Source organism: Copidosoma floridanum, unplaced genomic scaffold (genome assembly GCF_036245765.1).
Source record: "Copidosoma floridanum isolate Cflo_tuat_1 unplaced genomic scaffold, Cflo_Japanese_pri ptg000014l, whole genome shotgun sequence".
In the NCBI taxonomy this organism is placed as follows: Eukaryota; Metazoa; Arthropoda; class Insecta; order Hymenoptera; family Encyrtidae; genus Copidosoma; species Copidosoma floridanum.
Window position 1 is genome coordinate 304463 of NW_028321891.1, and position 17366 is coordinate 321828.

Here is a 17366-nt window from a genome sequence, read left to right on the forward strand (position 1 = left end):
ACCCATGACTCGACGTTAATAAACTTCTTACAATAATTACAAGATATAACAAGTTTTTCTTTAACGGTAAGCAATATTTTCATCACCGAGCCATCCGAGAGATGGTAAAAACAAAATTTTAATGCCGAGGTCCGCACGAAATGTACCTATAGCTATACCGATTCCTGCACATATATATGAATTTACATGATGCAATGTAAGGGATCGCGAACCACAAGCTGAAGTACCTATCGTACAAGAGTGATTAAGTAAAATAAAATCCTTTCCACTGAATGTACCTTCGACTCGAACGACCACTTATTAAGTTAGAAGACTGTAATCTCATCGACAATGTCACAGATAAAATACACGATGATTCCTTATTTCATTCAACTATTGATTGTACGAACGAGGATGTGATTTATTTACGTATCGCGTCACTTGGAAAGAAACGGGGAATAAAACACGTATTACGTTAAAGCGCCGCATAAAATATTACAATCGGATTGTCTTATACTCTATACGTGTATATCCCAAGCAGATAAGAGCCTGTTCTTTCTTCCAGATGACACGGCGCATCGCTGGAATACCCAATATAATCGATACCCACATATTGTCAACGATATATTTAATAGCCAGAATGTTGATGTGTAGGTACCAATACATACACTTTAAATATCATATTTGATGCGAACCCTTATTCACCAACGACTCCCGGCATCGAGGTTGTAATAAATTGCAACGAGCGTTTTTGTTTTTTTACTCGAAAATATTTTTTTAACTTTACATGTGGTTTCGTGCGCGTTGGTGGATTCCTGCAGCAGCGACGAACAATCAATTTGAAAAAATGGCTGATGCATCTCAGGGATCGTGTGACCGAATTGACAACATCGCCCAACTGACGCGTCAGCGAGTCCAGAGCAAAAAAAAAAAAGAATGACTGATGATTTACCGTGCACAGTCTATCTTTGCTTCCCTGATTATGTATACCTTTACGGATGTAATCGTGTAATGCTGGAAATATCCGCATAGGGAATAAATATATAAATAAATTGCGAGTCACATGTACGATTTGTTGTCCGTCACGGCAAGTACATGTATACCTATGTCTGCCGTCGCTGCCGTAGCCATGAATAATAAGCTTATTTATGCGTGACTCTGCACAAGAGAGTTAGTAGTAAGTAAGTATAGTCATCGCACTTTTTTTATTCTGCTGCTATTTTTTATTGGCACAGGGGCAAAAAATTGGCTTGTAAATTTTTATTGTTCAAGTGCAACAGTAGATCACCAATGGAAATATATTTGCGTAACTTTGTGTAAAATGGGGCATGCGGTGCCGTACATACCAGCTGCAGAGCTTGAATCTGTCCAAAAGCCATTTGGGGGGTGGTTAAAATTTACACTCGTCTATAGAGTCACTTTTGACACGACTGATTTTCTCGTTTCAATCTAATAATGCTGAGTTGAGTTTTATTTATTTACTTACATCATATGCTTACTTACTTTTGATTCATCGGCTCGAATTTTTACAAAACCGAATTTTATTTACCATCCATCCCGTCTGCATTTTATCACCTCTTTCCCATGTTTATACTGTCTGAATGAATCTTAAGTACTGCAGCGAATTTCGCGTATAACCAGGGGTTTTTCAATGTAAAAAAATTACCAGTACCATTGCTGATGTACACTATTAAATTGTTATAAACACAACGATTATCAATTCCTCGCGATTTGTCATAGGTGTTATACGTATGGATAAAAGATAGCAGAGTAAGTTGATAATATATGGCAACGAAATCTATGATAGGTCCAAGAGCACCCGTATAGGTATCATGATTATGAGTGATATACGAGCAATGAATTAAATCTTGCACTAAAGTACACAACTGTGTAAGTACAAGTACACGGCTGCTCATAAGCGTATATAATATTATGTATACCCTTGAAAAAGGGTAAAAAAGAAAAACCGCTCTCGTATCGTTGAGACAATCGAGCCACGGCAAAGCGATACCTAATCTCGACGTAATCGTGGCCAATGCTCGTCCGCTCGCCAAAATACAAGCGCAAGTATTTATACGCAGTATAAGCATCAGGGGAGAAAAAAAAGAAAAAAGTACACACAAGTGTATAGGGTACATGTGTGTATAGGGTATACTTGACAAGTAAGTATATGGTTGTATGGTATCGTGGATGATGGACACATGTATATATACATATACGTATGCGCGCAGCGTCTCTCAACAACCGGAGCTCGTAAATTAACGTCCAGTTCGTATAGCCGCGCTCTTTTTCTCGCCCTCCCCCCCCCCCTCATCTGTCCGCGGTGGGAGTAGTGCAGCGGCAACACTCCTCTTCATTATCCGCGCCATTTGTATTCGCCTCGCCAGAGAAAAGAGCTGGCCTAGCTCTACCTTCCTCTCCCGCGCCTGCAAGCTCTTCTTCCGGAAACTAATAAACTTTTTCCACGCCCCCCCCCCCGCCTCCCTCTCGCCCGTTTTGTCATCCAAATTGCTCTCCTCCCCTTTCTTTTCTTTCCGCCGACCCCCTCCCCCCCCTACCATCCCCATTTCTCTCGTAGCTCGCTCGCCACCTCGGGCCGTTTTCCATCAGAGCGCGAAAAAACTTTTTTTGCCGAGGCGCGAAAAACAAGCTCGACTAAAATTTTCCCTCCCACAGCCCCCTCCCCTAGCCATACTTACCACGGCCCCCTTTGTTTGTAACACACACATACACGCATACCTACATGCCCAACAGTACGCTGGGGGCTTTTTCAAGACTAATCATTCGTCGTTGTTGTTGTTGGGGGTGGTGCTGCCCGGTTGTTTTTAAGTGAATTTTGCACATGGGAAAAACTCGGGGCAGGGGCGCGCGTACGGATAAATCAAATCGTTCGACCGGAAAGCGGTTAATACGCCGAGTATTTTATTTCGTCGCGCTCGAACGGAAGAGATAAAAAAGTAAAAAAGGCACGGCTCGGTGGGAATTGACAAATGATGTGGGCTATCGCCGCGGCCCGAACGGGGGAAGCCCATCGCGCTATCGAAATTTATACCTGCATATGTGCTCGTCTCTTTTTTTTTTTTTTTACTGTTGTGCATGCGTGCGTATATACATTGTACCGAATTACTCCTCTTTCCTCATGCAGTTGTATCGATTGCAAAGATTCGAACGCGGGGGAAAAAAAAACCCGAACAAAGAAATAATGGCAAAACACGCAGAGAGAGAGAGAGAGAGCACCCACAGCGATGAACATTTGGTGGGTCCTCGTAACGAGTATAATATGCATATTATAAAGTCGCATGAGCGAGAAATGTTTAAAGGGCTCCTTAATTTATGTAGCCCGTGTTTTCACGGGCAATTTCCAGTTTCTGCTCAAAGCGCGGATTTATAACGCAAAGGACCGGGATTTAATTCGGTGCGGGCAACTTTCGCCGCGGATATTTATTGTCCCGGGTCTAATAGATGAGGCCGCATGAAGCCGGCTCGACCGTATAAATCCGGGCCCTGTGGCTACACGACGCGAGTATCGTCCACAATAACCCGCACAATTTGGATAAATAATTCGAATTGGCCATTCTCGGCAACGCGTATACGCACACCCGTTACATTGTTATTGAGTCATGTTGAGGAGTATACGTAAGTATGTTGTATAACGATGCACGTGTATCCATCAAAAGTACAAAAATTCGTCGGTCTCGTGCGAAATTGCAGGTGAATGTACAGACCGATGAACTTTACGCGGTGTGGGTGCGCACCGGGCGTTTCCAACTTTTATATTGGACGGGTGATGCAAATGTCGCGTGGCTCCCGCTTGCATTAACTTTATATCAAACGAAACGCTCTCCTCTTGGCAGATGAGAGTTTCGGGTAAAAAAAGCCGACGCACGCGAAGAGACGCGAAAGAGGACAAATAAAGCGCGTAGGTGTACTTACCCGCGGTGCGTGCATTATTTGCACTTAGGAGCGGAAATTGCCTTGCAGAGGGACCCGCGACTGCGGAAGAGGGGGGGGTGCAGTCGATTGGCCGTCTCCGATACCGCACGAGGAGCGGGAAAAAGTATCGGATTAAAGCGCTTTTTTCAAGGGAAATGATGAAGCGGCCCAGTGGCCCCGCGCCCGAATTTTCCCCATATTTTTCAACTTTTCAACCGCGTGCTCACATGTCGCATCCAGCGGGCACATTAATTATGTTTTGGGCTCGTCAGAAGGTTAATGTTGGAAAAAATGTCATCGACACGATGAAAAACCCCAATGTGGCTACAATTTTGTCTCCTCCCACGTCGCAGAGTACATAATAATTATGATACGCACGCAAGGTTGTTTATGCAGTGCTGTACACATAATTTCTGCATGCATATGATTATTGGTACTAAGTATAGAAGGTGGATCCGTACACATCAGAGCGCAGCTTAATCTTACAGCCTATTAATTTAAGCTGCCCGACCGTGCTGCAGTCGATCGACCGGCTTCGAGCTGGCATTATACGGTGGTAGGCTGTGCTTGATTCAATATAGCGCATTTATTTGCTGCACCGATAATAGATATTTATACGCAAGCCATATGCCGTACAATTTCGACTCCTTGGAAAGGGGATTACGTCAATAATTACGTACTTTTGGTCTATTCTTTGAATACGTTTTCCAAAAAATTTATTGCCCCCCCCCCCCGTGAGATGGAAAAAAAAACACAAGCGGAAATGCCGTTATATTTAGGCATACCTTCATTTTTGTAGTTTTTTTTTAAATTTAATTATTATTATTATTATTATTCAACTGTGGCAAAAACATTTTTATTTACTTTTGAAAGATATTTTTACAATTATTTGTAATAAACAGTATTTCCGTTGCTGTACAGTTTATGCGTAGCCCTTTAATATATCTTTTAAAATGATCTCATTACAAAAATTATCACATTTTTATGTGCAATATCACGTGTCATGAGTCATCTGTTTTTAGCAAACTCAAAGAAATATATACTTCATTACAATCATTGCATATAGGTATATCGTGTGTTGTACTGGCTATATACCGCCGCGGATATGTAAAAATATATATCATATATACATACATACGCAGATATAGATGATTAACTGACAGTTGATAAAGAGGAAATCAAACATTTCAGCTTCTGATAAATGAGCCAGCACGTATATGCACAGGGTACATATATATATATATAGCACATATAGTAGCTTCTCCAACAAATTGACAATTGCTTTGATGTCACTAGTCGCCGATGATTGTCATAATCATAGAGGTATAATAATATACCTTATACCTCTATGGTCATAATGCACCTCCACATCATCGCGACTTACTTGCATCCACGTGCTGGTAAATTGTAGTTGTGGGTGTGCTTTAATGTAACTCTACAACCTGAAGACTAAAGTTTTTTTTTATTTTTTTAAACAATACGTTTTTATGATAAGGATTATTGATTGATTTAAACGATCGATATGTCAACGCTGTGTCTATTCGCACCAAATCCACGTAATTACGTGGATATAAGGTTAGGAATTTTAAAGAAAAGGAATTTCAAATGAAGTATCGTGAAGTGAAGTGAAGTTCGCACACGTGATAATACGTAGATATATAGAGATCGTGGAGGTCGTCTATAAGAGAGAAAAAGGTGTTTCGTTCCGAGAGCACGCCAGGACTCATCAGTAAGGCTGATGACGTGCTCCCTGCCTTAGACACAGTAGAGGTGTATGCTTAGACTATTTCGATCGCGCTTATATATAAATCGTGCAGGATTTCGCCGCTTGACGGGAGCGAACTATTAGGGGCTTGGCCACCTGGCGAGTAGAGCCTGAAGCGCGAGAGATGTGAGACGCCACAGATGTATACATATTTATTTATGTATCAGACAAGTAAAAATAAAAATTGTGCTTTCATACACACACATGTTCTCTTATAGGCACGCATAAGCTTACGGACACGTAATCTTCAAAAGACGTCAGGTTACAGATAAGTTGCTTACTTACAGCCACGTCAGCTTACAGGCACGTAAAATCTGAAAGCATCGATTAACTCTATGCTCGAGCTTACGCATACGTGACTTAAGTATAGGAACGTAAAAACTAAAAACATCCAATTCACTTTAATTTGCACGTAAGCTTACAGCCCTTACAGGTACGTATCCTCATTCATAGCCACGTATACCTACAGATACAGATAAGCCAAGGGACACGTATACTTAGATACGTATCCTTACTAAGGATATCTAAGGATTCCTTAGAGACACGTATACCTATACAGATAAGCCAAGTGTGCTTACAGATATGTATGTTTATTTTGTAGTCACGTGCTTCTGAGAGCTCAGAGCACTGGTGCGAACTTAGGTATAGTATCTATAGTATCTACTCTGTTCCCCCACGACCGCCACTCGTGCATACGACTATACCTATATATACGGAAGGGGGCCAACCAATCAGAGGCGTGTAAGAGAGAGAAAGGTTGTACTGCTATTTGTCTTTTGTCTCTCTCATCTCGTCTCGCGGTAGGAGCATACATACAATATAACAATGCTTCCTCCATGTATATATTCTCTAAGGGTGCGAACTTCACTTCACGTGGACATACTTCATTTGAAAAAGTAGCGTTTTTCTTTAAAATTTCTAACCTTATATCCACGTAATTACGTGGATTTGGTGCGAATAGACACAGCGATATGTCAAACGCTTTAGTTCGTAAGAGTTTGGAATTACTCGGTTATGAAACAGACATAAACAAAGGTGTGTCTCATTTATTGTTATTCTTCAAAATATTGTATCAACTGATTCCAACTTTTCGTAAAATATTTTAACTGCCAAGATTATATTAATCAATACCCACAACCTTTTTACGTCACTTTTTTTAAACCTTGCATTACACATTGTTTCAAAGGTTAACTTGTATGTTGAAGAACTTGAACAATTGTACAATTTTCAGGTACATCCAAGAAAAAGAAGAACAAGTCTTCAGGAGTTATTGATTTAATCCCGGCCAATCACAGAATTTTATCAAAAAACAAAAAGAAAGGTTTGTTTACTCTTGTAACTAGTTATTAAATCTCACTTTTATCACAATAATCATCGTTGACACTACTTTTAGGCTCATCAGACGTTTTAAAACGCACTAGTAAAACAACAGTGTATCAAGTAAAACAACAATTGAAATCGAAAATTGACCCGACAGAAGATAACGTTCAAAGGCTTTTGCTTTTAGGCAGTAATAAACTTGATCCTGAAACTACAGAAAAAGTAAGTTTAATTTCAAGATTTGTGTTATAGTATAAGAAAATACAAGATGAAGATAAAAGATATATTTAAATTTCAGATTTTTAGCAGGGCTGTGAAAAAACCTTACAAAAGTAAAACTAAAGAAGAGAAATTAAAAGAGGAAGAAGAAAATAGAACTGCCTTTGATGAAGAGGACTTTAAAAAGTTTGAAGAAGAATATTTTGATTCGTAAGCGATTGATACTCCATTCTTATCTCACGTTAACTAGTAATGTTTAATACAGATCAAGAAACAGGAAAAGCAATACTAATCACAGCTTCTGTAATTTTTTTATACTACACTGTGTGGATTATTGGCTTGCCGTTCGTAGATGACACAAGAATAAAATTACTATTCTATTCTCATAATATAGCGCTGATGATTCCAGCTATTTGTGGATTTTGTTTTGTTGGTGGTTTAGTATTATTTGCTGCATACCACATCAAACCTTATTTAGGTAATAGATAAAAGTAATGTAACTATAAATGTGAGTGAGGCAACCAGATATTACCTTTCATACAGACGCACTCAGACTTTGATGTGAAAAATATGAACAGTACATTATGTAATGTAAAGATAAAAGTATCTACAATCTTCTATCAACGAGGAAAGAGTCATAGTTTATTAGAATATTTGGTTATGCTGTCACGTGAATCAAGATAGTCACTGATAAAAATTGTCAAGATGAAGTGGATAATCATTGGAATTAGTGGGTTGACGTGTAGTGGGAAAACTACTTTAGCTAAAAAAATTCAGGAGACCTTGGAGGACTCTGTTTTGATAAGTCAGGATAATTATTTTTTATCTGTGGACGATCCAAGGCATACACTTGTACCGGAGCTAAATCATTTAAACTGGGAAATCTTAACGAGCCTTGACATGTCGAAAATGTACAGCGATGTCATGAAAACTATTTCATCTCTGTCATCGAATAACACTCTTGAAGACAAAACTAGCAGCGAGACTAAAATCTTAATCCTGGAAGGATTTTTATTATTTAATTATAAACCTATAGCTGACCTCTGTCAACTCAGGTATTTTTTAGATCTAAGTCGAGAAATATGTTGGGATAGACGGAGCAATAGAGTTTATAATCCACCTGACGTTCCTGGATATTTTGATACCGTTGTTTGGCCAGAATATTTAAAGCACAAAGAGGAAATATTCTCTGGTCCAAGCTTAATTAATTCTGTTAAGCTTTTGGATGGATCCAAGAGTATAGATGAATTGTACAATAAAATAATGAGTGACATTAATGCGCTTTTGTATAAATACTTTATAAATAAAAAGTGATGGCATAAAGTTTAAAAAGTGTTTTTCAGACTACAATAACATGTGTGATCATTTTACTATTTTAAAATTGAAATAATCAGTCACACGTGGGAATTCGTAATAAAATCATTTTATTTTTAAATTATCTTTCGCAACACTTAGCATATTCACGTTTGTTTTGCAATAAAACATTTTTTTATGGGAAAAAAAAAACTAAAAACAAATTTTTTTTTTTTTCATACTGAATTTGAAGATTTGCAAAACTACGTTAATTTAACAAAATATTCAAGAGCCGACTCATTCTTATTTTACTGTTTTCAGCTTTTTATTATAAAGTACAAAACAATCATTCCTAAAATACTTTGTTACATTTAATCATTTAAGTATCAAGTTGTGAAATATACTTAAAAATGATATCTATTATTCATAATATTAGTATTGTTAAGCCTTATTTAAATATGAAAAAAATTGAATGTACAGTAAAACAAGAATTAAAAACTCTAAGTTAACCAAAAAAATTTGGCTATATTTGAATTCCTTGTAACACTCGCATTGATCGTATCATTCGTCATTCAATTTTTCGAATTTAGATAATATTTTGTATGTTTTACATGGAGTAAGTATTATGTTTTGGTTGACTTTGAGCATTAGATACGTTAGTGGGAGGAGTCCCAGCAACCTGATCATCTTGATCGGCTTGTCCACAAGCCTTGCGAATGTACTGTGGAGTTATCACTACTTCTTCTTCCATTTCCAGAACTTTTTTGCCAAGTTCAGCACACTCAGCCATTTCATTTTCTAGCTTTGCCAGCATCTCCGGTGAATCATACTTTTCTGGATCATCATGGAATATTACCATTCCATCTTTTTGATTTATCGTGGCAAAGATTTCTCCATCTTCAATCTGCAAGAAATGCCATTGTTTAATACTTTACTTTTTCACACAAAAAAGCTTACTACTACGATTCAAACGTACCATATTTAATATATATTTTTCAGCATCTGCTGGACTAGGTAATTTAACTCTAGCAGCCACATCGGACAAACTTAACGTTAAAAAGGTATTTGTAAGTCTTTGAATATTTTTTTTGTACAAGGAATTAAGCACTTGTTTAACCAGTCCCATATTATTGTCTCTTGAGAAGTTATCCCCAAATTTTGTAATGACTCCTTGCACTTCGTCACAATTATTGGTAGCATACTCTGTTGCCAATTCCTGATATGGCTGACTCAGTCTTTTAATGTGTCTAAACAGTAAATTATTAAGATAAAAACTGTTAAAATCAAGTAGATATTAAAATTAAAAAGATTAAAGATTAGTAAATTACCTTTTAATCAGATTACTAGTGTAATTTGGTAGCAAAACAACTTTTCCATTTAAAATTAATGACACGAGTATGTACTTTTTGTAAGCTTCTATCATAATGTGGCTAACAGCTGATGCAGGTGTCATCACGCAGACTTCATAAAAATACAATGCACTATCGTAATTTTTCATAGCCGTGTAGATCATTCCTCCATAGTAATAGTAGAGCAAAAAATACTTGGCATCGTCTTCAATGCTAATACCAGTAATGTCAGTATTTAAGAATTCCAAGGCAGGCTTGAAACACTTTGCCAACAGACAGAGCTTGCAAAGGTCAGCATGTATGGAAGTCAATTGGCTGTCGTACAATTGGATTCTCCTGATGGCTTTGCAAAGCAAGTCGATCCCTCTGATGGGTATGTTTAATTCAACTAGTATATCTGCGAGATGATGACACAAGTCTGCATAAAGTTCGGTGGCGAATCTAACTTGTTCCCCATTGCAGCCGGCAATGAATTCTTTGATCTGAGCAAGCACTGGCTTAATGTCATCTACCTTGAGATTACTGGTGTTTGCGGCATTAGCCAGCTTTGCGCACAGCACGGCCAAAATACCCATCGAGTGCTGCTGCAGATCAAGAGTCTCCAAGACATTGTCGAGAAGCTGATTGTTCCTCACTAGAGCCTCGCTGAATTTAGGTAAAACTTGATTGAGCTCTTGGAACTTGCCTAGTCAGAGTGAAAAATAATCGAGTAACTAAATGAGGTGTGCAGTTGGATGTCAATGGTATTGTTTGAAGAAAAAAAAAAAAAAAAAAAGTACAAAAGTGTGGATTTATATTCACCACGGAGGGTTTGAGAGGAAGAGGTTATATTATGTTTTGGTACAGGGGCTCGGTGAAAAGCTTACCGTCGGCGGAAAGTGCTCGGACGTTATTTACAAATTGCTCCAGTGCCGATGCCATATTTTACAGTATTAACAACCACGCTCGCATCACCAAACAGCCATGCAGGAGCACGCAAGAGCCGGAGATTTTGTAAAAAACAAATATCAAATCACCGAAATCAGAGACACATCAACACACAACACTGTTTAGGCAGTGGGCCAGTGGCGGCGTTGTAGTCAACAACACGGGAGCGCAGTAGCGCACACGGCGCAGTCGGTGACTTGGGGTAACCGGGTAACCACGAAACTGAGCCATTCGAAACTCGAAACTGATCGAACAATGCGACACGGCGACATTGTCGATTGCGGTGTAAAAAGTTATACATATCAACGTTTCGTTTATTTAAATATTCATCAATTGTTTAGCTCAATTTTTCAATGATATTCGGCTGTTTGAATAATTATTACCGATCCAAGCTAGGTAACCGAGCGAAACTTAAAACAGTATAATGAGTTAAGGATAATAATTTTTTACACCAAAATGATGAGTAGGTAGAAACTCTTGATTTTACACCCTTAATATTCCGAAAATTCAGTTCGGTGACTTTGTGGTTAGAATAAACATTTATATATGATTAATAATTTACGTACACGTATCAAAACAATCGTACTGACTTGAGTATTATGAATTAATAATCATGCGACTGAGCTGAAATTTAATGTTTCAAAAAATTGTATATGTATATCAAGGCCGTTCTTTAACGAGTTAATTATTCATTAAAAGAATCGTTGTATTCTATATTCTGCTCATCAAATTATTATTATTTTTTTTTCTTCAATTATCAAAACAACCATGATTTATCAAATATTAAAGTCAAACCCTGATTCCATTAAGCCAGCACGTACCTGCAATATATGTGATGATTTTTCGCCCTATCCCAGTTCTAAACAATGCATTTGAATGAGAAAAAAAAAAAAAAAAAAGAAGTAATATTAATAATGATGCTTGTCCCAGTTTGAGTGGGAAACCTAAGCCGCTTGTTTCCATCGAATGAAACAAAATTGCCTAGAGACGCACGGGCAAACAAGCAAATTAGTTGTGACTAGTGAAGCATATACATGTAGGTTTCAGGTAACTGTAACAACTGTACGGTAGTCATAGCCCTCGTTGCAGTAATGCTTACGGCTCGAGTAGAAAAAAAAAAAAAAAAAAAAAAAAAAAACAACAACGATTGGGCAAACGAGCTCGCAGCTCGCACCAATGAAGTAATTTGCAGTGAGCATATATTTATTACTGTCTTCCGCCTTGTGAAAAAGCAAAATGAAATAAGACGCAAGGAGGTAAGGGGTGCAAGGGGAAAAAATGTCGAACGCGATGTACAGCGATATGTGGCGCGAGGCCCAGCGCCAGCTCGACGAGCTCACCCAAGCGGACACGGGGCTCCAGTCGGGGCCGGCGTGCGAGCGCCCGGAGGCCCGTCACCGGCTGGCCGAGCTGTACGTACGGTACTCCGAGCTGGCCAACCGGCTCGAGGACTGCCACGACCAGATGGTGCAGCCCCAGAAGAGGCCCCTGATCCGCCGGCTCCTCGACGCCTGCCTCGGCCGCGTGCTCGAGCTCAAGCACGAACTCGTCGAGCTCGACTACTCCGAGCACAACTACTGCCACGACGCCCTTCTCAGGTTTTTTTCCCATCATTTTTACGTGCTCGTAAATCCACACTATCGCTTCGGTCCATTATTCTTATTTCTCAACCCCAAATTATACACCGATATACTTACTTCATTGTTGTTGCTTCGTGCTTTCCTTGATCGACACACCATGCAACTACGTATGAATAACCCGGTGTAAATGATAAGTAATAATACGCAGAACGGGATCGCAGTGGTGGCAACAACAACGATAATGTATACTTAGTGAAGGGAAAATAAAAAAAACTGATTCCGATCCAGATATCGGCTGACCCCCGACGAGGTCGAGCTGCGAGTGCCCAGGTACTTTCGGAGGGAGAGACAAGAGGAAATCGAAGCGAGGAAACGGTTCGCCGAAGAGACCTTGAGGAGCATCGGAAAGCTGGAGGATAAATCGGAAAGACGAAGGATGAGCGAGCTCGAAGCTGTGAGGCTCATACAGGTAAGTGTGCAGTTTTCTTTTATAGGGTAAACGTTGGGAGGAGAAAAAGGAAAAACGCCCGAATGTGCAGGCCCACGAGCGTGCCAGGCAGGGACGGGTGAGATTTCAGTTCATGAAGGAAATTTCCGAGGTGAAAGAGAGATCGATGATGGGAGCGAAGCCAGGAAAGCCGGACGAGGCGACCGCGGCCGCGGCTGCCCTGAAAATCCAAAAGGTATGGCGCGGCTTCGCCACCAGGCGTCGAATCCACCAGCGCAAACTCGACGAGATGCTACTCATAGGTGATACACCCACACATACATATATATATATATTTATATACAATGCAACAGTGAGAAATACATTTTGGCATGTACATGTAGGTATGCTGCAGCCCTGCCAAACTGTATCGGAGAGCGCGAGAAGGGTGGAAAAAATCGCGAGCCAGAGGTACGAGAGGCAGCGAGAGTTTCGGGACATCTGCGAGGCTTACACTCGGGAAGCCGAGGAGAGAATAAGGAGCGAAAGAAGCGCGATAATGGAGGAGAACATTAGAAGCGAGATTAGGGGCTGGATCAGCGCCTACTACCAGCAGACCGGCAAAATCCCCGAGCTGCCGTCGACCGAGAGCGGCGGCTCCCGGATAATATTCAGCCGGCAGGTCGACATAACTATTCATCATAACTATCATCTGCCGAATGATAAAAAAAAAAAGCCGTATAAATATACGTGTGACCTATATTTTGTTTTCCCATCCGTGTAAATAAACTCCGTGTATATAGAAGTACAACGTTCCCACGAATGGTAAGCTCTGTGTGTAGAAAGGGTGATTTTTCCGAAAACAGGAGACCGAGACGGGCTCGGTGCACAGCAAGTCGACCACGGCCTCGTCAAAAGAGTCGAGGCGCTCGAGCACCAAGAGACAGCGCAAGGGCAGAGAGAGCGAGTCCGAGAGGCAAGCCTCGGAGCCGGACGAGCTCGGCAGCTACAGACCCGTGGCCTCGAACTTCCTCTCCGAGCTCGTGCACTCGAGCCAGGAGTACCGGGACACCTGGCGCGACATGGACGAGTCGGCGAACCTCGAGCAGGCCCCCTACCTCCACATGATCGAGGCCGAAAAAACCCGCGAGATCGAGGACGAAGTACGGCTCGGCGTCGACCAAGCTCTGAGAAGTCGGTATATACACCCACCAAATGACCATTGGCTTATATTTATCATTGTTTACGTTGATGGGATACGTTTGTCCGGGCGCGCCAGAGGACATAGAGGCTCTCCAGACGGCCCTAGACAGGGACAGGGGCTCGAAGGCCAAGCGGCCGAAGAAGGCCCCGAAACGGGTGCGCCGCAGTGGCAAGAAGAACAAGCGGAAAAAGGACAAGGACTTGACGCCCGATCGGTCGACCGAGTCTCTTCTCGAGGAGCTCCTGCAGCAGGGCATCGTCAGGCCCCATCCGGAGGTGAGCATCGACAACTACAGGGGCCAGCGCTCGTGCGCCAACTTTGACCTCCTCTGTGCTAGGGAACACGACCAACAGCACCAAGACCCTCTCCCAGCTTTAGGTATATGCACATTAATTGCACATTAATACCGCATGTATAATATATATGTATATGTATGTATACTGCATCGGGCAAGGGTTATTGATAATACTTGATGGGTTTGCGTCATCGTCAGGTGACATTAGGCAAGTCGTGAGAGAGTATTGCATCCTGCCGCTGGGCAACGAAGGCCTGCGCGAGATGACGCCGCTCGTGCGCTCGGTCCTGATAGCCGGGCCCCGGGGCAGTGGCAAGAGGATGCTGCTCGAGGCTATTTGCACGGAGCTCGGTGCCACCCTCTTCGACATAACACCGGCTAACATAGCTGGCAAGTATCCCGGCAAGTCTGGCCTCATCATGCTCCTACACTTGATTTCCAAGGTTATACGCAAGTGTACCCGCTGTGCCTTTTATTCCTCGTTTCATTTGAGTGTATATATATATGTATATCATGTAATTATTGTGTCGCAGGTGTCGAGACTGATGCAGCCGTCCGTGATATTTATGGAGGGCGCGGAGAAGCCCTTTGTCAAGAAAGTTCCGAAAACCGACAGGACCGACCCGAAGCGGTTGAAGAAGGATCTGCCGAAGCTGGTCAAAGGCATAACCAACGAGGATCGGGTCATTTTCATCGGTACTTCTCGCAGCCCCTGGGAGGGCGACCAAAAGATGTTGTACCAGACCTACGACAAGGTCATTTTCGTCCCGAGGCCGGATTACGGCTCCATGTCGCTCATTTGGAGGGGACTGCTCTGCAAGGTGTGCCAATATTATATTTTATTTAATCACTTGTACTACTTAATTATGATGTTTAGGCGTGACTAACTACCCGCACAGACGAGTGTTGTATACATTGCCAATTTTGGACAAAGGCGTGATTCACGGTATAACTATTGTATGTCATACGGATTTTACAGTTTTTACACGTACGTGGACGTAGAGCCTTTTTTTTCCCCAAGTATCCCAAAAAGTTCATATCTGTAACTGTTTTTCGTACTAAAATCTAATAATTTCAAATTGAGCAAGTTTTAACGTTTAATTTTTCTTGCCTATAATTTGATTTGATTTCTGTTTAGTATGCAGGCATCAGTAGGCAATTCGATACGTCAGAAATGGCAAAAATTTGCGACGGGTTTACGATCGGAACAGTCATGTCTGCCATTGAAGATGTAAGACGTGAATAAACACGTTTTTATTTTAAAATTTTCTCCCATTATTAATTTCTCCCCCCCCCCCTTTAAATGTAACCCCGCTGCTTTCCACAGGTAATGACGACGAAACGCATGGTGCAATTGAGGGTTCAACCTCTGACACATATCGAGCTGATTAACGCCCTCAGCTTGAAGGAGCCGATCTATCGGGAGGAGGAGGAAGCTTTTTTGAGTACGTATACAGATCGGTAAACATTTTATTCGGAACAAAAAATAAATACAACACAGCATTAAAAAACATTTGATGTATGTATGTAAATTATATGCGTCTCAAAAAGTTTTGTTTAGATTATCAATACTTTAAACAAATTTGAAATATGATCGGGGGAAACATTTTTCCATCTCTAGACTACAAAACTCTAAAGGAAATCATCAGTATTCCTCAAACACAATTGTGTAACAATTATTATGTTTTTTGTTTTGGTAAACAATTTATCACTTGAGTGCTTTATATGCAAAAGTTTATCATGACATTTGTTTTTATCCAGATTGGTATTCGAAGACACCAACTTGTAAGAAAAAACAAAAAGCTATAGAAATGGAATTGGCCAAGCTCGAGGAGGAGAGTGAAAAAAACAAAAATAAGGGAAAGAAGAAAACGTAAAAGGAAAAGTCTATTGACACTAACAGTGCGACAGAGTACGTTCATTCTATAATTAGCTGTATTGTATTTAGGTTCATGGATTATTTATTATTAACACAACACGCAGTGCTAGCTCTTATTGTTATGGCATTATCAGTTGGTACTATTTCATGTAAATATCACACGACGGCTCTATAAAGATTAAATTTTCGAAATTTTTGGAGTTTATCATAATATACATATGTTAATTTTTTTTTCTCCTTATGATTTGTGAATTCATAGGATAAATAAAAACACGTTTTTGAACTAGATGACCGTATTCTTATGTCACGTGTAATTTTAAATTAAATTTCATTTTTTAGTATATGAAGAAATCCGATCTCATTGTTAAAAGTAATTTCCATTCAAACTATCACGTGATCCGTTTCAGCCACTAATAAATCGAATGAAAAGGCATCAGCCACGTGACAGTTAATCTTATGAGTACAAAATAAAAATATGTATGTTTACATCCACGATAAGAAAAATTATTTCCTCCTACCATAAGCTGACGCGCTGAGAAATAGCAACGACTTGGTATCATAATTATACCAAAAATGAAATTTTTTTTTTTTTTATACACACTTTTATATTTATTGACACAATTGTAGAAAAACGCTTGCATAACGACTGTGCGCACAAACACAGAATTTTTTTAATTGTTGAAAGTCAACAAAAGTTCTGATGTAAGTAGTTCTTAGATGCATGTAAAACAACTCTAGAGTATTAAATACGTGTTTATTAATGTAAATAATGATTATTAAAAAAAATGTGTGAAAATAATAATAATAATAATTATTATATTTGGTCTAAATTTGTTTATTTCCATTAAAAAGAGCATCGTGGAAAAGTGAATGATCGATTTTATTGTTCAATGATGTATCCTGTATAGTATATAATACGTGTGTATAATTATCCATTAGATATCTGAAAAGATGTGTAAACACCCAACTGTAATCAGGATAATGATAACACAAGTATATAGTTTTATAATCTGACGATCAGAATCGTTTGTACCTATATTGATGTGGAAGAACGCGCTTTGATAACTGTTATCGCATCAGCCGAGCAACAGTCACCAGTTGTGCACCGAAAAGCAGATATACGTGTACGAAAGCAGCCACACTATTTCAAAGTTATCGTATTGCATGATAAGTACCAATATACGTGTACGTATATG

The 17366-nt window shown here is 40.0% G+C and overlaps 5 protein-coding genes across 5 annotated transcripts; 4 read left to right on the forward strand and 1 right to left on the reverse strand.

Annotated features, from left to right (window-relative positions):
- Positions 1 to 6494: 6494 nt before the first annotated feature.
- Positions 6495 to 7430, forward strand: LOC106644613 (uncharacterized). The gene is made up of 4 exons (XM_014360219.2): positions 6495 to 6712; positions 6909 to 6998; positions 7071 to 7219; positions 7296 to 7430. The coding sequence occupies exons 1-4, from the start codon at positions 6649 to 6651 to the stop codon at positions 7428 to 7430; spliced, it is 438 nt and encodes a 145-aa protein (XP_014215705.2). The 5' UTR covers positions 6495 to 6648.
- Positions 7431 to 7468: 38 nt separating this feature from the next.
- LOC149374730 (dolichol phosphate-mannose biosynthesis regulatory protein-like) lies at positions 7469 to 7718 on the forward strand. The gene has a single exon (XM_089591938.1). It carries the CDS (start codon positions 7469 to 7471, stop codon positions 7703 to 7705), a length of 237 nt encoding a protein of 78 aa, XP_089448064.1. The 3' UTR covers positions 7706 to 7718.
- Positions 7719 to 7734: 16 nt separating this feature from the next.
- Nrk1 (nicotinamide riboside kinase) lies at positions 7735 to 8982 on the forward strand. The gene has a single exon (XM_014360218.2). The coding sequence runs from the start codon at positions 7922 to 7924 to the stop codon at positions 8528 to 8530; it is 609 nt and encodes a 202-aa protein (XP_014215704.2). The 5' UTR covers positions 7735 to 7921; the 3' UTR covers positions 8531 to 8982.
- On the reverse strand, positions 8753 to 10917 carry CSN3 (COP9 signalosome subunit 3). The gene is made up of 4 exons (XM_014360216.2): positions 10725 to 10917; positions 9838 to 10543; positions 9486 to 9756; positions 8753 to 9413 (listed from the first exon to the last, which is right to left on the reverse strand). The coding sequence occupies exons 1-4, from the start codon at positions 10777 to 10779 to the stop codon at positions 9117 to 9119; spliced, it is 1329 nt and encodes a 442-aa protein (XP_014215702.2). The 5' UTR covers positions 10780 to 10917; the 3' UTR covers positions 8753 to 9116.
- Positions 10918 to 12063: 1146 nt separating this feature from the next.
- On the forward strand, positions 12064 to 16168 carry LOC106644606 (dynein regulatory complex subunit 11). The gene is made up of 11 exons (XM_089592084.1): positions 12064 to 12383; positions 12654 to 12834; positions 12905 to 13115; positions 13197 to 13474; positions 13659 to 13986; positions 14072 to 14374; positions 14490 to 14734; positions 14825 to 15112; positions 15430 to 15522; positions 15619 to 15736; positions 16053 to 16168. Exons 1-11 carry the CDS (start codon positions 12064 to 12066, stop codon positions 16166 to 16168), a joined length of 2481 nt encoding a protein of 826 aa, XP_089448210.1.
- Positions 16169 to 17366: the final 1198 nt, after the last annotated feature.

What these genes read in the sequence shown, in the direction of transcription:
- LOC106644613 (XM_014360219.2), top strand. Translation starts at nt 6,649, where the DNA reads ATGTCAAACGCTTTAGTTCGTAAGAGTTTGGAATTACTCGGTTATGAA. An exon ending in ATCAAAAAACAAAAAGAAAG is followed by an intron (nt 6,999 to 7,070) that starts GTTTGTTTACTC and finishes CACTACTTTTAG; the next exon opens with GCTCATCAGACGTTTTAAAA. An exon ending in ATCCTGAAACTACAGAAAAA is followed by an intron (nt 7,220 to 7,295) that starts GTAAGTTTAATT and finishes TTTAAATTTCAG; the next exon opens with ATTTTTAGCAGGGCTGTGAA.
- LOC149374730 (XM_089591938.1), top strand. Translation starts at nt 7,469, where the DNA reads ATGTTTAATACAGATCAAGAAACAGGAAAAGCAATACTAATCACAGCT.
- Nrk1 (XM_014360218.2), top strand. Translation starts at nt 7,922, where the DNA reads ATGAAGTGGATAATCATTGGAATTAGTGGGTTGACGTGTAGTGGGAAA.
- CSN3 (XM_014360216.2), bottom strand. Translation starts at nt 10,779, where the DNA reads ATGGCATCGGCACTGGAGCAATTTGTAAATAACGTCCGAGCACTTTCC. An exon ending in CCGAGCACTTTCCGCCGACG is followed by an intron (nt 10,544 to 10,724) that starts GTAAGCTTTTCA and finishes CACTCTGACTAG; the next exon opens with GCAAGTTCCAAGAGCTCAAT. An exon ending in ACTAGTAATCTGATTAAAAG is followed by an intron (nt 9,757 to 9,837) that starts GTAATTTACTAA and finishes TTTACTGTTTAG; the next exon opens with ACACATTAAAAGACTGAGTC.
- LOC106644606 (XM_089592084.1), top strand. Translation starts at nt 12,064, where the DNA reads ATGTCGAACGCGATGTACAGCGATATGTGGCGCGAGGCCCAGCGCCAG. An exon ending in TCCTACACTTGATTTCCAAG is followed by an intron (nt 14,735 to 14,824) that starts GTTATACGCAAG and finishes ATTGTGTCGCAG; the next exon opens with GTGTCGAGACTGATGCAGCC. An exon ending in GGAGGGGACTGCTCTGCAAG is followed by an intron (nt 15,113 to 15,429) that starts GTGTGCCAATAT and finishes ATTTCTGTTTAG; the next exon opens with TATGCAGGCATCAGTAGGCA.